We start from the raw sequence: 25,179 nt of genomic DNA, 5'->3' as shown, positions 1-25,179 counted from the left end.
GATTCTCAGCTCTGCTGGATAAATGAGCTTCCGGAGTTACAGAATGAATTGTCACCACGACTCCAACTGTTACAGCTTCTTTTCCTGTTGCAATGTAGATGTGTATTCTGACTCAGGATGAATGTGTATATAAAATTAAGTCATTATATAAAGCTCCTTAAGATTTGTGTGCTTTCTTTTCTGCCTCTATTCATGGCAGAATTGTTAGGTAATGCCTGGATTTGAGCACTTCCGTCTTTAACCACGAAGGTCAAAGCAGCAAAATTGTGTGTTGAGAAAAATACTGCCTGCCCTACAGTTAAGCCTTTGGACTCTGTTGTGTTCTTCCGGTAAATGCCCATTTATGGTTAATATACTTTAGTGGGTTTCTATTATCTGCAACCAAATAGTCGCGCTGAGAAAGTGTTGTTCCTGAGCTAGGGATTGTAGGGAGAGGGGCCAGGAAACACTAGAAAGGCAGTATGGCTCAGTGCAAAGAGCCCAGCTTCAAAAACAAGCTTGGCTAAGATGCAGCATGGTCTTCCCAAGTCTGCTGTCATGGTGCAGCCCCCTTTCAAGGGTCAAAACCTATTTCATCTCCCAGCCAAAACTGCCTTCATGGCATCTTGAGTACTGAAGACCATTTATCTCAAACTAGGGCTATTTGGTGTAAAAAGAAAAACATGGCATATTCTCCTTGAATCAACTTAATGCAGAAGTATGGGGAAGAATTTTTAAATTAAGGTAAATGCAAATGTCTTATGCAATGACAGACAAGTTCACATTAACTTCTAAGATGAAATATGTGATTAAAGAAATTCTTGGCTTGCAAAGCTGGCTTCTGAACCATCTCCACTGAAGGAGTATACGTTCACACTCTACTCCCAGTGGGGAGCTTCCCTACAGGGGAGAAGTGGGAGCTTGAAGCGCAGTGGGCTTCCACATGGTTGCATGTGCCTCTTCAACCACAGGGATGTGAGAAAGCATTCCAGGAACATGTCTTAGGGAAGTGTAGAGCTTTGGAGAGGCACTGTGGGTGGGGACTGGCCAGGTATTCCTGAGGAATGTTTTGCTGAAAGGATGAAGCACCGCTCCAAAAGCTGAAGGCAAATCTGTGTACCCCATTTTGTATGCTCTTCCCTATTCACTCCTCTCTGTCTCCACGACACACACACCCTTTTTATTGACTGACCCTGGATTTATAAGTCAAGGGAACAAAGGTTTAACATTGACAAAAAAGAGAATTATCCATTCACTACTTGAATTTTGACAAAGTACATTTTACCATTACATTGATTTATAAGCCAAACTTAAGCATTTCCTCCATTGAGCTTATTAAGTATTTAAAAACTGGCTGGGAGATGCTAAAACCACATTTTACTAAAAAACAAGTTAAATTTGATTTTAATAATACATTTTAAAAAGCAGTCTTAAATATCTTGATTCTAACATGTCAAATGCATCATTAAAAATCACTTTGGGGAAGATATAATTCAATGTGATAGTTTTGTTATAAAATGCTAGTTACTTAAAATGTTTTAATATATTTTTTAAAAAGGTTAATGTCTCTTCTGTTATATTGGCTACCTCATTTCTGTTAGAGATGGCTAGAAATAAAAGTTGAAAAAAGTCACCCTTCATATGAACTGTTTAATTTTTATGAGTATTATTTTGACATAGGCTGCCATTAGTCACTTAAGAATTAGACTTCTGTCATAATTTAGTGATGACTTCTCTTGTTTTATAAAAACACAAACATAGAAAGCAAAATCCAGAGCAGTTGTATGTTTAAAGAAAGCAGGCCAAGATGAAGTGTTAATTCTTAAGGACCATTTTATCATTTTAGGGAGAAACTGTTGCAGGCCGAAAGAGTGAGGGTTGTGATCAACTCAGTATACCACTGGAGGCTATATGAGTAAACAGCAAACTGTTCTCATAAATGCAGAATGTTGGCAAATTGACAAACTGCATCTGCCTCCCAGAAGGAACGCTGAGGGCAGTCATGACCCAGGCACAAGTGTTTCTTATGATTAGGCAAATCTGAAGCCTGTTAGCAATAATATGAACCTGTGATCAATCAAGCAGCTGACCAATTGTTAGCTTCTCCTCCCTGCTCTTTCTACTCAATAAATACAAAGAGCTGTAGAAGCTCAGGGCTGCTGCTCTTGCTCACTAGAAGCCGGGAGCCCTCTTCTTCCCCTGGGAACTTCCTTTAAAACCGTTTCTTTTGTTTTTTTTGTTATTATTTCTACGTTCGTCCCTCTTCCTTCAGTCTTATAATGATGGTCTCAAGTAGTAACAGTAACTGTCGTAGTGACCGTCTCAAGTAGTAATTGTGGCAGTCTGCCACAAGAAACCAGAGACAGCTGATTCTAGCAGAATTGCTTTCAAAGACAATAATGGCCTAGAATGCATATTAATGCATTTCAATTTACTTATCAAAGAAAATGTGGTCAGCCAGACTGATTTTGTAACATTGAATTTAATAAATGTATTGAATTAAGGAGAAATTAAAATAATAAACCACAAAAATAAAATCATACAATAAAAATCCGATTGAGGAGCTTGAGGAGGGTGCCAATATCAAGCACTAGGGAAGTGGGTCAGCGTCTGAAGGCAGGTGGCCCTTCTGCCTGGATCAGTAGAGGGTCCATGACCGCATTTGGTGTGAGCTCCAGTGGTGGCTCCTCTGTCTGCCCAATGTGCATCTCTGCACACAGAAGATTGCTAACCTTCTGATGCTCGGCGCAGCCCTATTCATGGACAATGTGGTGATTGCCGGAACCTCACATCTGTGAAGCAAGGCCCAGCAATCAACCATACCCCACATGTATTTGGGTGAAGTAGAAAGCTGTGGGACTACTCAGTAGTGATTCCCTACAGGGAGAAACAAAATGCAGAGATAGGTCTGGGATCTACACCAGGAGGAAGTCTTTATAGTAGGGTAAGGGCCCATACGAGCCATCAGGTGGTGGCGGGGTGGAACTGTGCACCACCCCTAAACCAGATATGTTGAAGCCCCAAACCCCTGTACCTCAGAATGTGACCTTACTGGAAACAGGGTCTTTATAGAGATAATCAAGTTAAAATGAGGTCCTTAGGGTGGGCCCTATTCCATTACGACTGGTGTCCTTATTCAAAGGGGAAATTTGGACACAGAGGGAAGACTATATGAAGATACACAGGGAGAAGGCGCCCAGTGACTGGAGTACCCCATCTGCAAGTCGGGAGCACCAAGGATGGCTGACAAATGCAGACATTAGAAGAGGCAAGGAAGGGTTCTCCCTCAGAGCCAACAAAGAGAGCATGGCCCTGCCAACATCTTGATTTTGGACTTCTGGCCTCCAGAACAGTGACAGAATAAATTTCTATTGTTTTAAGAGACCCAGATTTTGAGGCTGGGCATGATGGTTCATGCCTGGTAATCCTAGCACTTTGGGAGGAGGCTGAGATGGTGGATCACTTGAGGTCAGGAGTTTGAGACCAACCTGGCCAACATGGTGAAACCCTATCTCTACTAAAAATATAAAAATTAGCCGGGTGTGGTTGCATGCAACTGTAATCCCAGCTACTTGGGAGGCTGAGGCAGGAGAATCACTTGAATCCGGGAGGTGGAGGTTGCAGTGAGCTGAGATTGCACCACTTCACTCCAGCCTGAGAGTTTCAAAAACAAAAACAAAAACAAAAAAAACCAAAAACCCAGATTTTGGTACTTTGGTAGAGCAACCCTAGGAAACTAACATGGGTGGGGAAAGAGCAGAGGACATAGAAACTGTCGTGCTTTATCCATTAGAATACTGCAGCTTCTTCACCTGCTCCGACTGCCTTCACTCATCCATATATGGACTCTAAGAATTTTCTACTGTTCACAGCTTTCAGAATCACCTCACTCACTCTGGGTTTTCCAGGGGCTCTGCCCTTGGTCCTCTTCTCATCTGTTCATATTACTTCCATCATCTTGAATATCACCTGGGCTGATGCTCCCTGTAGAAACAGAGTATAATGTGCCCCATGTTCCATTTGTGAAAAATCTACATCCATACCTATCATTTTGTAAGCCTGGAGTTTCCTTAGGAATCTTCTCCACCACTGCCAGCAAAGAGAGTTCCTAATTAGACCTTCCTAATGAGCAGCTGCCTGTGAAAGGAATCCTGGGTCTACAGTATGGGGACAATGCTGCAGATACAGATATTGAAGATTAATTATATACAATAAAGCCATGTAGAAGAAACTTTGTCTAAAAGGTTGGAGGCTGAAAAACATAAAGAAAAAAGAAAACCCTCTTCTAAATCTAGTGACCGTTAAAAAAAAAAAAACAACTCAGCTTACCATCTTCCTTCCCCAAATCATCTCTTCTGGGCTCTGTCCTGGAAAATGGCATTGCACCCTGCTGATCAGCGAGTCTTAGTGCTGGGCTAGGGTGAGGCAACTGAGCTTCCTTGGGTGCAAAATTCAAGGAGGAACTCACGCTCAAGGCCAGCTTTCATCTTGAAGCCCCACAGCTAGTTGGTTACCAGCTCCAGTCCAATCTCCCTCCACACCATCTGTTAGCTGAACCTATCCATGGTGGGTGCTTGGCAGGGATGCTGGGTTAACATCAAGGATCAGGGACAGGTGAATATCTTTCTATTCTTTCTGTGGCTGTTCTAGTAAAGATCTGGGTCTTTTGGCACCCAGGTGGAGTTAGGTTACAATTATCACTCTATTCAACTAGCCTTCAGTATCTTGCACCTTTGTTGTGTGTATGTGACTCTCTGAGATGTAGAGAAAAAAGCCCAAACTCCTTGGCACAGGCATCCAAGTTTCTTCCCATTGTGATCTCAACCCACCTTTTCAGCCTTATCTGGCACCATCATTCCCACCCCAAGAACTTTACAACCCATCTAAGCTTGTTTAACTCACCATTCTCTGCATATGTCTCACACTCCACATCTTGGCACTTTAGCTCATGTTCTTTCTTTATCCGGGTTGGACTTTCTTCATCTGGCAAAAACCAAACCAGGACCCGGCTCTGAAATTCACCGCCCCTGAGAATCTTCTGTTGCTCAAACCCTGCATCATGGCTTGTTTTTTTTTGGAGACAAAGTCTTACTCTGTTGCCCAGGCTGGAGTACAGTGGTGCGATCTCAGCTCACTGCAACCTCTGCCTCCCAGTTTCAAGCAATTCTCCTGCCTTAGCCTCCTAAGTAGCTGGGATTACAGGCAGGTGCCACCACACCCAGCTAATTTTTGTATTTTTAGTAGAGATGCAGTTTCACCATGTTGATCAGGCTGGTCTTGAACTCCTGACCTCGTGATCCGCCCGCCTCGGCCTCCCAAAGTGCTGGGATTACAGGCGTGAGCCACCGTGCCTGGCCAGTGGCTCTTGTTTTATGCTACCCTTTGCTTAGTTAGCATTTCCACATAGCCACCTGCCCTCTCCCCCAGCACAGTGACGAGAGTTTCTGGCTGCTGGCACAGTGCCAACTGATCCTTGTAACCTTCACACCACTTTGCACAGAAGGATAACTCCACAAATATTCACTGAACCCATGTGTAAAACTGGTAAAAGGCAGCTTTTTATAAGCAATCATTCCTTTTTTTCTCCAACTGCTACTCCTTTCATTCACTTCTACCTCTTTGTCTTTGACATTTGATTGTAGCAGTGAAACAAAATATGCAATTGGACTTGTACAAAAAGCAGTGAGGAATTATTAGAAGACTTCACACAGTGAGGGCAGGAATTATCATCTCTCTTATTCACAGCCCCATTCTTAGTGCTTGGCACACAGTCAGTGCTTAATAAGTAATTACTAAAAGGGTGAGTTCATGGCAATTACAATTGTTTTTGCCCGTGTTTTGTTGCCTATTGCTGTACAGTTTATGTAAGGATTTATATCACTTTCAAGTTTTTTAAAACGATCTTAAATATCTGCATCCACCCCACAAAGTACAATGTGAAGAGTGATTGACAGTTTACCACTTTTCAGTTTTCTATTAATGACCCAGAAAAACCATAAGCCAGGTTGGGGTTTGACTCCACAGTCCTGGAGAGAAATAAGGTGAGCACTTGGTCTCAGCCCTCCCAGAATGTCATTGAGTGACTTCGTCACTTCGAGCTTTTGTGTTTTCTGGTGGGACCATGCATGAGAAGAGAGGGAGAACATTCTACATTTAGTAACATTTATTTATGCATTCAGTATCAAGTACATAAGTGCAAATATCCAGAGTCCGTAACTGAATCCATTAGGAACTACAGAGAAAGTAATACAAATTGTAATAAAGTTAACATGCTGGTACTTTTTAGTAACCATACATGTAAATCAGCCCACCAATCCCATACAACAAAACTACGGCATGTTTGTTTTGGGTTTATTCATTTATTTAATTACTTTAAGTTATACAAAACTGATTACCATAAGTACGGTTGACTGTTTTTATTTTTACGTTGTGTGTGTTGGAAAAATGCTAAAACATCAGTCTACAATTCTATATATTGTTATTAAAGATTAATCCAACCAGCAACCCAAGGACATATAAGCGATTTCCACTATTGCATCAGAGCACTCGGCAGGAAAGGCCTAGCCACAGGGAACGTTAGAAGCTACAGAAGCATTGCAGAGAAGAGAAGAACACCAAAGAGGGAAAGAGAACTTGGGCTCTCACCATCATGCACTTTTTTTAGCAACACAAAATTAAAAACCACATCTAATACACTTCTCTCTATACTTTAGTGGTTGACACAAGTGACTCAAATATCCTAAGATACAAGGAACAGCCTAAAAACAGCTGTTTTAAGGTTTGTCTCTAAGATTATGGTACTGGGGGGAGGAGGGGAACAATCAATTTGCAGTAACGAGTAAGAAGAGAGCTGTTACCACTCCAGACATTCCTGTTTGTGTCCAGTCCCCGGTGGGAAATCAGTTTACTCAGCGTGCCTCTTAGCGCCTGGGATTTTAGCCTGAATCCTAAAAAGACAATATCAAAATCACAAGTGTTATTAATGAAATCATTTTATGTGTTGTTGCTTTAATTAGCTAAGTGACCAAAGAGCTTAGTATTCCAGAAGATATTATAGTCTTTATATATGTACATCTGTAAATACTCTTGTATAAAGCAGTAAGAAGGAAGTAAAAACTGGATAATGAAAATAACGACAACAAAAAAGAGAATTGGAAGAAAGCCACATATTTTAGATCTTTTTAGGTGGATGAACATATTGACTTATTTCAGGATTACAGAAGCTATGATATAGTTAGGGTGATTATTTATCCCCCATCTGGGGCACTTCAGAAAGAGAGAGAAAGTGCTATTACCGACCATGCCAGGAAGATGAGCATAACTAGGAATGGTTATATAACTAGGGATGTAATCTGTTCCTATGTCGGACATAGGAAAAGAAACCTATGTTCACCCTTAGAGTAGTCTAAGTACCCACAACTAGAATTTAAAAACCTGGGTCCTAGTCTCAGCTATTCTATTAATTAGCTATGTGGCATCCGGCAAGCTAAGGGACTTTCCTGGTCCTAAACACTCATCATTAAAATGTGGGCATAGACTAGCTATCTCCAGGGTCCTGAAATTCTGTGATGCTCACAGTGTAGCAGCATGACTTTAGGACAGGTTTACACTGGAAGTGTTTTGTTAATTTGAAGAGTTATGAGCTCATCGTGCAGAGCTCATTGTGCAGATTTTGATTGAGACCTCCCTCTGTGCCACGAGGTACCCTTCCATGTACTGGGATTCAGTGGTCAACAAAAGGGAAAAGATGCTTACTCTCATGGAGTTTTCATTCCTGTAGGAATTGAGGAGACAGAAATAAACTAGAAGACAAGAGAAGTTCAGATGGTGATAACTGCTATAAAGAAAAACAAGGTGGTATGGCAGGCAGTGAGGGGCACAGTGGTAAGGTGGGCAGTACCTCCCTTAAATCCATTCATCTGAGAAACTGATCCTCACAGGACAGGAAGGGGCCATCAGGCCAAGATCTGGATGTGAAGTGCTTCAGGCAGAGGGAGTAACGAGTGCAGAGGCATCACAGAGAGAACAAGCTGGCAGCAAGGAATTGAGAAGCTCGTGTGCTTGGGGTATGGATAGGGGAGGTCTGAAAGGCAGGCAGGAACCAGATGGTGGATATTGGAGTTTGTGAGATGTGGTAAGGAGTTTAGATTCTAACCTGTGTGATGGGAAGCCATTGATGAATTTAGGCAGGGGAGTGACGTGATCTGATTAATGTAAGAACATCATGATGCTGGCCGTGTGAAAAAAAAAATGGGGAAATGGGAGTAGAAGCAATGAATAGAGGGAGAGAAACCCACAGCAGTCCAAGTACCAGAAGGCAATGCCTGGATTGTATGGTAGACATGGAAGTGAAGAGAGGGGAACAGTCTCAGGGTTAGTTTAGAGATGAGGCTGCAGGACCCACTTGATCTGTTCATGAACTGAATGTACAGGCTAGGATTAGAGGAAGAGTAATCAAGGAAGTTTCTTTGGTTTTTGGCCTGAGGAAACAGGTGAAAATGCCGTTTACCAAGATGGTGATGACCGAAGAAAATACAAGTTCTGGGGTAAGATTGCAAGATGTGTGGCTAAGTGAATCTGAAAGGTCTATAAGACACTTTAGAGAAACCTTACATAAATAAGCAGATAGATCTGGTGCTTAGTTGAAGAGGTCTGGGCTGGAGACACAAGTTTGGAGCCGTAGACATGAGATAACCTTTGGGGTCACAGGACCAGAAGGGAGGTGGACAAGAGGAGGAGAAGCCAGGAGAGGACACGTGCAATGGTGGCCGTCTAACTTCTATTTGAATACTTGAATGAATGTCAGAGTACTCACTCCTTCATGGGGCAGATGGCAACTCTAATCATGACTCTTTCCCCCATATTTCAATCAAATCTCAGAACTTCTAAAATTTCCATTCAGTGCTCTTGAGAGAAAAAGAGAAATCCTACTCTTTTTACAATGTTAGACCTCCAAGTATTTGAGAATGGCTATGGTGTCCTTTTAAAGTCATCTCTTTTCCAGGGTAATCATCCCCAGCAAAGTTTACTCTTCACTGCCCATTAACTATCACATTTCTAATACCCTGGTCATCTTTGGGGCATTACTCCAATGTATTAATGCATCTGTTAAAATGTCCAACCCTGAAACTGAACACAGATATGGGATGGCTAATGTGGAATATAATATGACTGTTGCCTCTGTTGATTTAGACTTTGTACTCCTACTAATAACAACTCAACTTGCATTGATTTTTTAAAGATGCTTCAGCACATCATTGACTCACATTTGGCTGTGACCAATCAAGCAATTAAAAACCCCTGAGGTATTTTTCACATACACACTTATTGTTACCCTCTCTCATCTATCCCTCCCCGCATTCTATAGCTGTAAGTTGACTTTTTAGAAACCTAAATGTAGGACTTTACTTTCCTTATTAATTTCATTTTATTGATTTCAATTCAGCATTCTTGTTTACTCAAGATCCCTTGATTCATTTTGAATCTTGAGCTTGCCATCTTCTGAATTTGCTTTGGCTTCAAACTGTACATCATCTGGAACTTTGACAAAGATAATTGATTTGTCCTCACATAGTCATGAGAAGTAATGGGGTTGAAAATAATGGGATCAAAGGCAGAGCCGTGTGTCACATACCTTGCTCCAGACACATATTTGATGGATTAATGAACATCTTTAGGGTCTACTATTTCAACCTTCTAGAATTCTACCACCTGTGCTGTCATCTGGATCATACATCTCCATGTTTTTCCACAAGGACACCAAGAAGACTTGTTGACTACCCGCACTAAAATCAGAATACTCACTGGCTAGGGAAGTCCATCTCATCTCAGGGTTTAGTGAACATACAATGATCTGTTCTGAATAACTACAGTTTTACTAATTCATTCTGGATTTTTGCTTGAAATCAGGCCTTCAATTTATCAAATATAACATCTAGAATCTTTCTTCTCATTTGAAGATCATGACAGCTCCTTTCCAATTTTAGTTTTCAGGATGTCCTTTATTCCATGAGATTTACCAAAGGTCACCAAGAGGGCTTCTAGGTAAAATTACAAGCTATTTTGTCATCTAAAATATAACTCACCTAGACATAGGGAATTGTATTCACTTAAAGCAGATTTCTTATTATGGTCTCACTTACTCAAAGCTTTAATTTCCTCTATAGTATTTATTTTGCCTTTTGAAATTTGAGGCATTTTTCCTTATTTTCAAAACTCTAAGAAGTGTTATTATGTATTATTAACCCCCCATTTTAAGCTGGAAAACTGAGACAAACAAAGGTGAAATGACCTAGACAGGGTCACTCAGTATGGAGGAGAGGGTGGTCCTGGGGTCTACTGGCCCAGTCTGGGACTGTCCTCTACCTCCAAGCCCCATGAACTGATCTCTAAGCAGTAACAGGATGATGATGATGATGACAATGAGGGTTTCCAACATCTAAGTAAGAATACTTTACAGACATTACTTCATTTGATCACCACGAACCCTGTGAGGTATTAACAATTCCAATTTACAGATAAGGAAATAGGCTCATAGAGTCAAATAACATTTATGATGAGCTCATACAGCTAAAAATGCCAGAAATGGACTCGGTCTATCTGATTCTAACAATCATGCTCTTAACTGTTCCACTAAAATGGTGTAAGTTCTTTCACTGGAATTATTCTAAGGTAGAATTAGAATTTCAGAGTTTGAAGAGGCCTTAGAGTTAAGAACCCACCAATAAATTTCCTTCAAAATGTAGTGCCAGGCAAAACAGGTTATTTTGAAGAATTGTTATTTCCTCCTTTCTGATAGATAGGAAGAACCATGTAACTTGCCTAGTTTCTCTTTTTGTCCTAGCTACCAGGAAGTTAAGAGCCAACTCTGCCTGAAGCTCAATTACAGAAGCCATATTAGTCATAGCTAACATTTCGTTTCCATTCTTTTTCACAGCATTGATTTCCAATTGTAACTTAACAAGTACATTGTATATACTTTATATTCTCTGCCATCTCTCTTTTTCCTCCATTTTAACCAGGCCATGCCCTTGTCACTTTTGTTTGAATTATGATAACCTCCTAGCTGATGGCCACATCTCTAGTCTCTCCCCTCTCCAATTCTTTTCTCACTAGACTGCCATAGTGATCTTTAAAAAACTGATGACCTCAATCCCCTGCTTAAAAACATCAAGGGCTGGCCATTTTCTGCTGGGTTGGAGTCACAACTCCACAGAGCATTCACCACCTGGCCTCAGCCTCTCTTCCTACATTCTTTCCAGGAAAGAATGTAGTCTAACCTGGAGAGGGGAGAGACTTATATTTTCATGCTTCTCTGTCTTTGCTTTATTACCTCTTCCTCTTGCAACGTCTTTCCCCTTATTATCCACGTAATGATTGTTTACCCATCCTTCAAGGCCCAGGTCGAATGCCACTTTATCTTAATGGTTTTCCACTATCCCGTCCAGGAAGGAACAATTGTTTCCTCATCTCTCCAACTTTAGTATTTCATATAGCTCTACTGTACTTATTGTACTTATTATATTTTATTATAATTATTTCTGTATAATTTTGTCTGCACCACTGGGCTAAGAGCTCTTTTAGGGCTGAGATCATTTCATTTATCTTTACACCCTCTGTACCTGTCATATGAAGTGTCCAGAACATAACAGGCACTCTCCTGTTTTTGGACTAAACCAACAAACCAATTGAAAAAGTAATAGGTGTGATTTGTGATCCCCAAACTAAGTATTAGACAATGTAGGTCTAGAACTTCTGTCTTCCAGTTTCCAAACTCCTATTCTGGTGTTCTTTGCTATAGTTTATGAACACAGTTCTAGCTGCCAAAAAGTCACCTGGGGAGTTCATTAAAATATAAATTCCAGGTTACCAATCCTAGAAATTTTAATTCTATAGGTCTGTGTGGAGTCTTAGAATTCATATTTTTAAACAGGCTCCTCAGGTTTGGGTACCACCAAGTCTCATACTGTGCTATGCTACCATTTCTTAATACAACATAAAATGATTATTTTATGCTTAATGTGTTGATTTTCATTAGGTATTGGTTACACCTGGGTCCAAGCTCATAAGTTCAGGGATTTTGAAATGTGTCGCAGATCTCTCAAAGATCCAAATTCAACATAGAATCCTATGAGTTCCCAATGACTTTAAGAGGAAAAATGTAAATAATACACAGTAAAAAACAAGTTTTTAAACTTCAGAGAGAACTGAAGCACATCACATATAATCTAATAGCAGAGGAACTTTAATGTGATTAGCCTTTCTTATTTTGTTATTACACATCTTTAATTACCTAAAATGCCTCTCTCTAAATCTGACCCTCACCTAGGTCCAGCCACATTATTATCAGATAATTAGATAGAGTTTTTGTGAAAAAGTCTAGTCCTTTGGTGACATATATTTGTAGCTAAAGATTAGGCTAGCTTTTTAATAAAATAAAATATTGAATAAAAATTCAATATAAGAGCTATCACTTTAGTTGACTATATACCTAAAAATAGTATGTAAGAATTAGGGAAAACTCCTAAGTTTAATGACCACGTTAGCTGTGGAGATGTAAAACTGAAATCTCTATCTCCTAATATATAAGGGAGCCATAAAGTAAGGCTTAAGACTCAGGTTTAAAAAGCAGTGGTATTACACACATACACACAGTTGTTGAGTTAAAATGCTGTGACGTACTTAGTTGGCAAACATTTTATGTATTTTAAAGTTTTAAAAATAATTCAAAGTTTTAAAAGTAATTTTAATGATTTTAAAAATTAGGGCTATTCATTTTTTAAAAGATTAAAAATGTTAATTGTTTTTATTTGAATTAAACTGTTAATTTTACTTTTTTGAATCAAGTTTCCTTCTTTCCTCCAGTGCATCTTGTTCTTGTACATGGGCCAGTCCTTAGAGGTTAATATCATTCATTCATTAAAACTTACTATGAAACCTGAAATAAACCACTCAGTTTTATTTAATTGAGAGTTAAAAATCTTATGCTTATTTTCTAAAATAATATAATTGAGAAGAGAATGAATATATGACTCCAGTAAGTGAATGATCATAAATCAATCTATCATTTTACTATCTTCTCATTACCCCTACCCTAATCCATGAGTCTCTCTTTTTATGCATTGCACTATGTGACTTACTTTGCCACAACAGCATTTATGTGAGTCCTCACAAGTCCCAGATATTGGTCAATCTGTGCCTACACAAAGAAAAAAAAATAATGAGCACATCCAAAGATGATGAGGTGAAAATTTAATGTCATTGTTTGACATCACATAGAACTTACCTGGTGCTTAACATACACTACAGGTAGAGTAAACATTGAAACCACAGCTGGGATGAAAAACAAATATAGTATTAAATTCTGAGTTATCAATAAGAATACATGTATAGACACATTTTAATATGGTTATATGATATTATAGAATTATTTGGAATATTCAGCATTTTATTTTATTTTTTATTTCCTATTTTGAAAAGCAATATCCAGCATTCTAGATAAAAGATGACAGGGCAGTTCATAGGGAAAATAAAATGACACTGAGCCCTGTACAGGTATTTTGTAATTATTCCTAGAATTAGGATAAACTCTCCCCTCCCAAGATGAAAATGAATCTCTATCCATAGCTGCCACTGTAAACAGATCCAAATACATACATATATATATACACACATATATACATATATATATATATAATAAGCCAAAAAGAAGCCAGTTACGTTTGAAGAAAAAAAACCCTTTAGACTTAGGAATTCATTATTAGTGTATAATATATATTACACTCTTTAATTGAACTATGATGGTAAGAGAAGTGCTCTGCATGCAGGGATCTCTGGCATTTGTTCCTAGGAATCTCTTTAAACAAACAAAAAGCTTAGAGCCTAGGAAGCAGCGTTTTCACAGAGGGTGTGAAGGAAGGCATATACACTCTCATCTGCTCTTACCCATGAGCAGCAGGGTCAGGCCATTGAAGAGAGCGCCAACGTAGGTCAGGAGCCACATCAGGACTGCAAACTGAAGAACGAAAGCATTATCAGCGCTCCTAAAACCCTCCCTGACAAGTAAGAGTCTCATATCATTGACTTTTACTTAGAATTTGAATTTGAGTCAGAGTACATCATGATTTCAATAGTCAATGAAAGGCGTTGAAAGCTCATCACAGAATCAATGAAAGGGGATCCAATCCTTAGTTCTCTTGGAACCCTTTGGATCACTTTGTTATAAGGTTTGAGGGACTCAAGGAAATAATCTAGGCCAGGGGTCAGCAAGCTGTGGCCCTTGACCTGTATTTGCATAGGCCCACGAGTTAATAAAGGTTTCTACATTTTTAAATGTTCAAATAAAATCAAAACAAGAGTCATATTTTCTAATATATGAAATGATACTGAATCAAATTTTCAGTGTTCAGAAGTCTATGGGCACACAGTCAAGCCCTTCCTTTTTGTACTGTCTTTTTCTGCTTTTGTGCTACAATAGCAAAGTTGAAAAGGTACCACAGATGGTGTGGCTTGCAAAGCCTAAAATATCTACCATCTGTCTCTTTATGGACAAGGTTTGCTGACCCCTGTTCTGGCCCACAATTTTTACATTACAAATACAACCATGGCCTTAAAAGCACTAAGGTAAGTAATTACAATTGCCCTGGTATCTCTCTTCAGTCATTATATGGCAAGTCATTATTCCAGTCAGGCATTTTGAGGGTCAAGACCACATTTTTCACTTTTTCTTCTGCCCTTCTTTGAACAGTTACCAGACAGCTCTCAGTACAAGCGCCTGCCAGGGTGTGTATGAAGTGCTGTGGGAGTACAGAAACTTTACAACTACCTTGCCTAGGCTTCCCCAGCTCTGCTTATGGCCGTGCCAAATCACGATTGACTAACTTTGATTCTACACGTAAGTCACCAGGAGGCCAAAGCAACTTGTTCAAAGCAAATTCAGTGAGAGCCCCAGGTGCCCCTGATCCTTATCAAGTGAGGGGCTGGGCATACCTCTACCCTTCAGATGGCTCAGCCTCACAGCTGTAACTATGTAAGCACACTTGGAGGTCTTACTATTAATATTAGTAGAATCTAGAGTTTCCTTCAGTGCAAAAGTATATATGGTTTTCGCATTCCCTATCTAGATTTTTTATCTCAATATTCATTTTGGGAAATTGTCAGAGGAACTAAAAATGGTTTAAGGAGAGAATCTGGTGTGTTTTAAAGACTATAGAGCTAGAAGCTATGTGACCTGGGTTTGATTCCAGCTCTGCCAGTGACTCACTGGGCAACCCTGGACAAATGTCTGAGCCACATTTTCATCACTGGTGCAATGAAGGGATTAGACTGGTTCATGGTGCCATACAACTGGAGGTCTTCTGACTCTAGAATATAATTAGCACTTGCTTTTTATTCTTCTTGAGGTAGCAGTTTATAATATTACACCTTTAGGGAAAATAACAGTCAAGACTGTAAAGTGAACAGTTTAAGCAACTATACTTTTAAGGAATCCACCAGGTCCTGGACAAGGAAGAGCCTCCTCAGTTCCTTAAGTGTGCTGTTCACGTAGAACTGCAGGCAGTCCGTGTACTTCTGAATCTGCTCCTGAGAAAGGGTGATCTCAAGCTCCAAGTAGGCCCTGTCAACAAACCATCCCCACAGAGAATTCCATCAGAGGGAATCATGAGACAGGCTGCCAAACCCCAGTAACAGCTAAGCGTTCCTACTCTTACTCTGAGGGTGAGGGCGGGTGTCATCTCTGGGGGGTTATGCCAGCCAGTGAGGGCCACAGGGCACCATACACACCTGCTTCCAGTGCACTGGGAACACAGAAAGCATGGTTCTCAGTGGAGCATTGTGACTGTTTCTGGCTACCTAAGACACAGCATGGGTGGGCTGAAAATTCAGAGAAACCAGCTGGGACCAGAGAAAAAAATCAGTGTCAAACCAGCTCTTTTGCTGAATTCTGCATACATGACTTCATGGAGATAAATTATCTTTTTTTAAGTAGTTGAGATAGCCCCAAATCCTAGCTGCCAACTGTTCCTCAACAGAACTCTAAGAATTCAAGTTTAAATTCTGGGATTTACTTCCGGGTTTATAGAAAGAGCACTGAAAACTCAAGTGACCCGGGCCATATTAAAATACTCATGGATTCTACTGAGTGGTGTTTTTAGTAATGACATTTTTCATTAGTTCAAATGGTTAAATTTAACTCTTGAGTGGGAAAAACACGTAAAACACAAATATATAAAAACCATCCCAGCTTAAGCCTCCTCTGCTTGACCAGCTCCTCTACAAATGTCCATCCTTCCTCTCTCCTTTCTTGCCTTCCCTCTGCTTTAAGAGAGCACCTGTTATCTACCTAGAGGATATTTCTGGAGTGCTTTAAGTGCTTACTTAACTCTGTGAATTGAGATTAAAAAGAGTAAAGCAGTATTTGCCTTGAGTTTTCAGGAGAGTTACGGACTGAATATGTCTTCCCCAAATTCATGTTGAAATCTTAACCTCCAATGTGATAGTGTTAACAGGTGGGGGCTTGGGGAGGTGATTAGATCATAAGCACACACCCCTCATAAATGGGATTAGTGCCCTTAGAAAAGAGGCCCAAGGGAGCTTGTTCACTCTGTCCCACAGTAAAAGTGAGGACACAGTGAGGACCTGGCAATCTGCAACCCAGATGAGGGCCCTCAACAGAACCCTACCCTGCTGGCATCTTGATCTTGGATTTCCCAGCCTCCAGAACTGTGAGAAATAGATTTCTGTTGTTTATAAGGCACTCTGTCTATGGTATTTTGTTATAGCAGCTGGCAGTGCTAACACCTCCCTCTGCCACATGTCATATATCCTCTTAGTTAGTAAATTGCCCTTTTATTTTTGTATTTCCTCCTCTTCAATGTGTATTCAAATCGGGTTCCCCAGTATAAAAATGTAGAGGAGGATACATGAGAAGACTGTTCATGAACCCTGCACCCCCGCCAGAAGGTTGGCCCTTTGGTGTTAAACTTCTAGAGAGAGCATGGAAATAAAGACCCAAATACCCTAGTTCTGGTTTCGTGCTATTTACTGGCCACCTGGCCTTGAGCATGTCACGTCACTTCTCAGAACCTCAGTGTTCCCACTTGTAAATAGGGATGAAAATGCCTGCTGTGCCTTTCTCACATTGCTGAGAGGATTAAGTAATTGTTGGATTATGATTACTGTTAGTAGTAAATACATATAAAAACTCAACAAAGCAATAAGTATTGGAATAAGAATAATTGAGTTTGTTTCAGAAATTCACCAGAAATGTTAGATATTCAAAGACAGGGTGTTAGGGGAGACTCTAAGAGGTCTTTTGGGTCTCACAGAAACATGACTCAAGTGCACCTGTGAGCTGAAATAGAGGTGAGGGGAAAAGCCCCTGGTCACGGGGTGAGGGTTCCTCAGCCGAGGCACTCACTTGAAAGGGTGGCCCTCGTCGGTTTTCTGCACAGCTTGCAAAACAGATTTGTAGATGCGGAAACTGATGGTGGCTGAGAGTGCGGCCAGGGCCAGGTAGGCCACGACGCTCACCACACTGAACTGGGTCAGGGAAAAGAGCAGCAGCAGGAAACTCCCAAACACGATGCCCGTCTGCTTGATGTCCCGCCAGTACAGCAGGTCAATAGCTGCAGAAGGAGACACAAAACACACCCGGCTGAGCTCCCGCAGTGCCATCACATGAATCACTGTGGCTCACTCCACCAAGCTGTGGTTGCTGTGGGTTCTTACCTGGCATCTGGATTCCTAAACACAAGTGAGCAGACACATGGCTATGCCAAGGGCACTTACTGTCATTCTACTTTGGTTTGGAAGAATCTTTTCCACCCTTGAGGATAATTCACAAATTCACATATAAGAAAAGACTATTGAATCTCCATTGACCATATTGCGATGGGTGTAGCTCCATGGGCTACATCAGCCATACAGTGGCCTGAATTATGTGGCTTTGAAACAAACTTGAAAATATAGAGGACTCTGGAAGTACCACTTCACTCCACTGAACTCCAGCCTGGGTGACAGGGTGAGACTCTGTCTCAAAAAAAAAAAAAAACGAAAACAAAAAACAAAAGAAAAAAAAGAGACCCTGGAGCTGACATGTGGATTAAACCATTTTGTTCAACATGGTTTGTTGCTTACATTCTGTGATTTAAAAATCTGAAATGTAGGCTTTAAAATCTACATTGCATCCATCATTCAGTTATTACCCTCTTTCAACTTAGGAACAAAAAATAGTTATAGGTAAAAAGGTAGTTATAGTGCTTCAAATGTCATGCAAAATGGAAATACTTTAAATATGCCAGTCCCAGGATATAAAAAAAAGCATAAAACCCTTATTTAACTATGCGAATTTATTCTCCAACTTGGCATGTGACAAATGGTTTTTATAGAATGTTATGCCAATCAATTTTAAGGAAGAGAAATAAGATGCAAAATTCCCATCTCACAACCAAATGTAAGTGGTAGTGCTTTGTACTGCCAGCTTCACCTGCAGTGTACCTGCAGACACCTGGTTTACAGAATTAGACTCCCGTCATTTGCTCATAGGAAGATAGAAGTGACCAGGTTGAAGAGAGCAGGGAGCTACTCCCATCTTACATGGTTGTGTAATTACCTTGAAAGAAAAGTATCGAAAAAGTCACACACCCTCATGACAATGCAAGGCAATAGAGGTTACGTAAGAAATTTTTGGAGAGTAAAGTACTAACCCTCTCTTTGGCCACAGACTTACCTCAGGCTGGCTGGAGAATAAATCAGGTCTAAAAGAGTCTCTTTCATAACAGGCTGAGGATAGTCCCAGTAATCTGAAGCCGGAGAGAGAATTCACTCCCCACAAACTCCCCACCCACCACCACTATCTGGTCCATCAGGGACATTAACTCAGAAAGACTCCAGTAGGCAGACCTTTGTTGGGCAAAATTTGTTCCCTTTCCTCTATAACAGTTCTGCCATTTAGGAAATAGAGAAGAGGCTCACAAGCATGTTTTGGGGATGAAACATATTTTTTTCTCTTCTGAGTAGGACTGGTCCTACAAACAGGTTTCCAGAGGCAAAAATAAAAAATAAAAAAGGGACTGTGCTCTAAAGCCTCTCTCTTCTCCCTATCCCAACCCCAGTGACACTGTCTGACCATTACAAATTCATTCCTTTGGCCTAACCGTTTTCCATCCTCAAAGTAATTGCTACCATCTTTTTTTTTTTTTTTAATGCAAAGATGCTAGAATAGAATAATGCACTAAAGATTTGCTTGTCCTTAACAACAAAATATGAATGAGTTCACCAAATGATTTTTCTTTTAGAAGAGTTTGTTTAGAATGAAGCACCAAAAGCTATAATCCTTTTCAGGTGGGGAAGAGGGATCTTTTGGAAGACATAATCTGCAATAAACCCTGGAACTCTGAGAGTAGAGGGCAGAGTGGGAGAACAGGGGCTCTCCACAGAAGCCCAGCGGCTCCTGGGTTGAATGGATTGGGGAAAATAAATTGGGGTAAGCCTAGGCTAAAGGTCTAAAGCCTGGGCAGCAGGGCTGAAGGTCTTTGAGGGTCCAGGGCCTCCAGGTATTCACTCTCTTTGTGCAGGGGAGGGGTAAAGGGGAATTAAAAGGAAACTAAAGCATCCACCACTAACTGAAATGTTACCTCTTACACATCTGTTTTCATCTATTGAGCAGGAACTAAGTGCCAGGCTTTGTGCTGGGTGGTGGGGATATAAAAATAAGTGAATTATACAAAACAAACACACACTCATACAAATGGATAAGAAATAAATGGTAATCTGTTTTATGATGCCCATACACATTTGGAAACAAATACATTATAAGACAGCATGATGTGTGCTGAAGGGGGCACTCCTTAGTGTGAAGGAAGATGCTTACCCACTTGTGAGATGTGAAGGGGCTCAGAAGAGCCTGAAAGGAGTTTTCAGACAAAGAGAAGATAAAATTTGCTATTTTCAAGTGAATCCCCTCTGAATGAATTGTTTTATACCTGGTAGAAATGGCATGCCCTCTAGGGAAGCCTCCTAAATCTCCAACCACGAGGCCACCTGCTCAAGAAGTCTGTGAATGCCAGGCACTTCATGGACTTTCCTTGAAGAAACTGTGGGCAGAAAGCATTAGCTAAGTAACATGAGTTTGGTGTAGAGTCATCTCTTAGCAGGTTTTTCAATTGCTTGCTAAGATTGCAGGAGGTTTCTAAGAAGGAGGTTAACAAAAGGACTGTTATCTTGAAACAATAGGCTGTTGATTCTGGATACTTTGTAACAAGATTATCTATTTACATTGATTCTGAAATGTTCAAAGCAATTTCATATGTTATCTCACTGAAACCTCAAAATAAACTCCATTATATAGGTATGTAACAGGTGAGGAAACTAAACCTTTAGAAACTTGTAAAACCACGTTTGCAAAATTATGACTGAGACAGTGAATGAGATCTAATTTAACTAACTCTATCTTGCTTCTAACCTCCAAGCTGTCCTTGTTCATTCCTAGGCATAGGCTCAACTAACTTTAGGTGAAATTTAGTTTATAGTTTAAATAAAGATGGTAACAGCCCTTTCCCAAAGCGCACTTCCTTCTTGTCTGGGAACTAGATTGCCTTTTAGGACTAACATTAGCCATAAGATGAGAAATTATGGTTTAGGAGTCATGCAGCAGGAGGCTACAAGATTCTGACCCTCCCTAAACTGCTCCTAAGATCAGTGCTTGAGATATTTTGCAGACCCTGCACTTGATGGATAAGCTGGTCCCACTCAGATCAATAAACTGGCTCATCTGATCTTGTGGCCCCCACCCAGGAACTGACTGAACACAAGAAGACAGCTTTGACTCCCTATGATTTCATCTCTGACCAATCAGCACTCCTGGCTCACTGACTTTCCCCCACCCACAAAGTTATCCTTAAAACCTCGGCTCCCTGAATGCTCAGAGAGACTGATTTGAGTAATAATAAAACTCGGTTCTCCCACACAGCTGGCTCTGTGTGAAGTACTCTTTCTCTATTGCAATTCCCCTGTCTTGATGAATTAGCTCTGTCTAGACAGCGGGCAAGGTGAACCCCTTGGGTGGTTACAAATTTGGGGGCTCATCCAGGATTGTTCTTGTGGCTACCTGCCTATGGTTCAGTGGCCCCCTCTCCAGTGATGGATCCAGAAGCCAGCCCAAGTGGCCTCCTAGTTCTCTTGGACCAGGGGCTGACTCTGGTATTCTTTCAACTGGTGTGGCACTGCTGACCCAATGTGCATGGGTTTAATTGCAATGGAGAAATAGTCCTGTGGAGATGTCCCTTAACTGTTGTCTTATCACAGCGTGACTGTAGTCCCATGATGGGGTGTCTGTCTGTAGCCCCACTGCAGGGTGTCCAGATTGGTGAGTATCCTAGGTGCTGCCAATGCCTCCTCTCTTCTCCTGACTGGTAATGTAGCCCTATGGTGGGTGTCTGTAGCCCCATTGTGGAGTGTCTGTTTCTAGCTCCACCATGGGGTGTCTGTGTCTGTAGCCTCATTGCAGGGTGTCTGTTTGGCTCCTGGGGGGGGGGTCTCAGTTGGTTCTTTCTAACTAGTATGAAGAGTCCTGGTTTGGGAGACTTCTCCTCAATCAGGAAGATTTCGAGGAAGTTTCTCAGACAGAGAATAGGAGGATAGTTTGGAAGGGATACTCTTGGAGTTCTTGGTTAGGGATCTAATTTGGAAGGTCTTCTGTCCATCTCCTCTTTGTGTGTGTTTGTATATGTGGAAGGGATCTCACAGGGGGCTGCTGATGGAAATCCAGCAGGACTAACTCAGAGAACCGTCCTTATTTGGTCACATTCCATGAGCCCTAAAGAAGGCTCAACAGGCTTCTTTGGGTGACTATCTGCTTTTTGCCTTGCCCAGAGACCCCATTGTGAATTACCATTTGGAGGTCATCTGTCCTTACCTGGAGTGGATTAAAGACAACAGGGACCAAAGGGAAAAAGTTTGAGCCTTTCCAGGCTGACACTGGGTGCTGAAGAGGTGACTAATGTCTGTTTTGTTATGTGTATTTTGCCAGGATGGAAAATGTTAATTTGGTTCCTCATGCAGCCTATTAGGCAGCATCTTACAAATTAAGAATCTTGCCTGTGGTTCCATAAAACAGTAAAGGGTGATTTTCTCTTGTAAAGTGGCTGGAACCCCACTGCTATAGCACAAGTGAGCAGGGTCATCAGAAGCTACTCCATTCTTCTGGAAGCTGCAGAGAAAGGGGACCCAGAAACCTGGTATGCCAGCAAAAAGAGTAAGAAATTCTTACCAGCCAAGTTTCTGCGCGCGCTCTCTCTCTCTCTCTTTCTCTATCTGGGTAAAACAGTAAACTATTGGTCTTCTCTGCAAGGGTTTGATTAATAGAAAAAAGGATTTGTGAAACTAGGCTTAGGCTGTAGCAAATGTTGTGTACTTTGTGCTAAAAATTTGTCTTTCTGTATTCTGTAATGGAGAGAAGGACATCGCAGGATATAGAATGTGGGTTTACAACCCCTATAAGCCTGCTTTTCAAGCCAGCTTGGCAGGCTGGTCAGTTAACAAACTTTGCTACAGGTCCCTGAAACCAATACTGTATAAAATTTCTCTGTCTTGTTTTGTGTCCTTAAGAGCTTAACCTTGTGACCAGGTGGGGATACTTTCTTTTGGTTTCCACCATCCAGAGGACAGGAATTTTGGGGTTCATGTCATAGTTAGTCCTAAAAATTTTTCTCGGGCAGTTAAAAGCTTTCCAAGCCTGAAATTGGCTTCTCTAGGCTCCTTCTGGGAAAAGCAATAGAAGCTGCTGAACGCTGCATAGCTCAGTATCTACAGCTTTATCTTTTGATGGTGGCCTGGGTTCAATTGTTGGCTTCTGGAATAATTCCTTTCTGGTTTATTTGTGTAATTTTGCCATTTATTGTGTTCTTTCCCCCCCGTTCATAGCTTCTAATTTCCTCTCTTCAATTTTCCTTTCTTTGAACTACCTTGCGGAAATTCTAAATCTTGTAAAACAATAAACTGTTTACCACGTCTTTGAAGCACCGAGGAGGTTACCTTTGGTAAAGTTCAGAAGGTAAAAATATTGGCTACTTGGCGTAGCTAATGTCAGGTAATAAGAGATTTGAAAGGATTTCTTTTTTAAAGAGCACTATGGTTCAAAGTCAGCTTAATTAAAAGTGGATAAACAAGCTATAGATTTATTTATTTATTTATCATTGTTTGACATGGAGTCTCGTTCTGTCGCCCAGGCTGGAGTGCAGTGGCATGATCTCAGCTCACTGCAACTTCTGTCTCCTGGGTTCAAGTGATTTTCTTGCCTCAGCCTCCCGAGTAGCTAGGACTATAGGTGCGCGCAACCATGCCTGCATAATTTTTTGTATTTGTAGTAGAGACAGGGTTTCACCATGTTGGCCAGACTGATCTTGAACTCCTGATCTTGTGATCCACCTGCCTCGGCCTCCCAAAGTGCTGGGATTACAGGTGTGAGCCACCGCGCCCGGCCTATAAATATATTTAAAAAGCCTCTATGTTTTTCTCTTCTTGGAACTTGTTTTTCTAGAAAAAGGTTTTTTCTTCTCAGTCGACTGTGTTATTTTTCTCCATTTTTTTTGTCTTGCCCCTCTTAATGCAGACACGAGAGGCCCTGAGATAACTTCTGGTAGCCTGGGACTCATTGGGAAAAACAGAGGAGGCACCACAGATCCTGTTTTGGAAAAAAAAGCCTCTGTTTTTCTCATAAAACCCCAGGAATTAAAAGCACATAAATCCCTCTCAAAATTAAAGGCTCTGCTCTGTTTTGAATCGTGTTATCTGATGGTTTTGAGTTTTGGGGGTATCAGAAATCACTTCATATTATGAAAATTAGGTAGGAAATATAAGGGATGGCTAATAGTAGTTACGGAGGGATACTTAATGCTTTGCACACTTGGATCAGAGAAGCATGCTCTTGGCAACTTGGAAGATAAGAAAAGGTCCCCACCACCCCCCACTGGGAGATAAGACTCCCAGGAGAGATGGGCTGATTACAAAATGGGCTGATTGACTTTGCCTTGCCTTGCAATAAAATGCAGGGTAGAAGCATTGCGCTGTCTTCTCCTGAGTATTTTCCTCCTTTTGGGGATCCAGGATCCAGTATAAAATGGCACCCTTAATTTTGGGTTTCTGTCTTTGCCTTCAGCTGCTTATATGCTGCTTATTTGGCCCTAGAAATTCATGTTTTTCTGGCCCTGCTCCTCCAAGGGCTCCACCCTGAAGCCAGTTATCCAATTAAGAAACTGGCAAATGAAAAATTTCACAAGTGCTCAATCTCCTGTCTGTGTATTTATATGTGTTGTATGTTTATATATAAAAAAGCTCTAACTGGCTTAGAAACATAAGTGCTTAAATCAAATATTTTGTCAGAAAAATAGAAACTTTAATGCCGTTTTGTTCACGTGACTTTAGGAATCTTTTGGGAATAAAGACAGTTGTAAAGATTATTGGCAAAATAAAATGTCTTGAAAATGTAGACATTTGGTCTAAATTAAGGTCAAATATCAAATTTGCTAAATGCTTTAAGGTCAAGCTGTTTCTTTGACTTTTGACAGTTGTTCGATTTACGTACTTTGGAGCAGATTATAGATAAGGCCTGAGGACATACGGAAAGCCATATCCTTTAGCTATGCTAAAAGGAGTCCGATCTTATCTTCGTTTCTGTCTGATGTCCTAGGCTCCACCCTTAGTACATAATTAAAATCTCTCATCAGGTTTTTCAATAAAAATAAAAGTTGCTAAGAGTTAACATTGTAATATGAAGTTGAGACCACTGAAGAAACAGTTTTACATACAAGGTATGCAGGGAATGCGTTTTTGGTAAAAGATTGTAAGAAGGCATGGGAATATAGCTTTTGTTAAAGGGAATGTAATTTTGTCTAGGTCAGAGGGTTTTAAAAATTGTCTGAACCTAAAAGAGTAACAGGACAAAACTGAAGGCTTAAGCAAAATGAAAGGGTTTATAAAGGGTTAATCTTGTAAAAATTCTGTGGATATAAACAAGTTGGCTCATATTCAAAATAAATTAGTTAGCTTTTTTCCTTAGATTCAAACATTAAAATCAGCTGGGCATGATGGCTCATACCTGTAATCCCAGCACTTTGGGAGGACGAGGCTGGCAGATCACCTGAGGTCAGGAGTTTGAGACCAGCCTGACCAACGTGGAGAAACCCCGTCTCCACTAAAAAT

The 25,179-nt window shown here is 40.7% G+C and overlaps 1 protein-coding gene across 2 annotated transcripts in view; it reads right to left on the bottom strand.

Annotated features, from left to right (window-relative positions):
* Positions 1-6,127: 6,127 nt before the first annotated feature.
* The window catches only part of RTN1 (reticulon 1), a 282,573-nt gene continuing 263,521 nt past the window's right edge, over positions 6,128-25,179 (bottom strand). For both annotated transcript variants that reach the window (XM_003901882.5, XM_009211631.1), the window contains 6 exons: positions 17,399-17,606; positions 15,457-15,595; positions 13,924-13,993; positions 13,265-13,311; positions 13,119-13,177; positions 6,128-6,926 (listed from right to left, as the gene is read on the bottom strand). In XM_003901882.5, coding sequence (XP_003901931.2) covers positions 6,884-6,926; positions 13,119-13,177; positions 13,265-13,311; positions 13,924-13,993; positions 15,457-15,595; positions 17,399-17,606 — 566 coding nt within the window. In that variant the 3' untranslated portion in view covers positions 6,128-6,883. The remainder of the gene's footprint in view (positions 6,927-13,118; positions 13,178-13,264; positions 13,312-13,923; positions 13,994-15,456; positions 15,596-17,398; positions 17,607-25,179) is intronic.

Source organism: Papio anubis, chromosome 7 (assembly GCF_008728515.1).
Source record: "Papio anubis isolate 15944 chromosome 7, Panubis1.0, whole genome shotgun sequence".
NCBI classification, from domain to species: Eukaryota; Metazoa; Chordata; class Mammalia; order Primates; family Cercopithecidae; genus Papio; species Papio anubis.
Note: the sequence above shows the minus strand (reverse complement) of the source record. Positions and strands in the feature narration are given on the sequence as shown.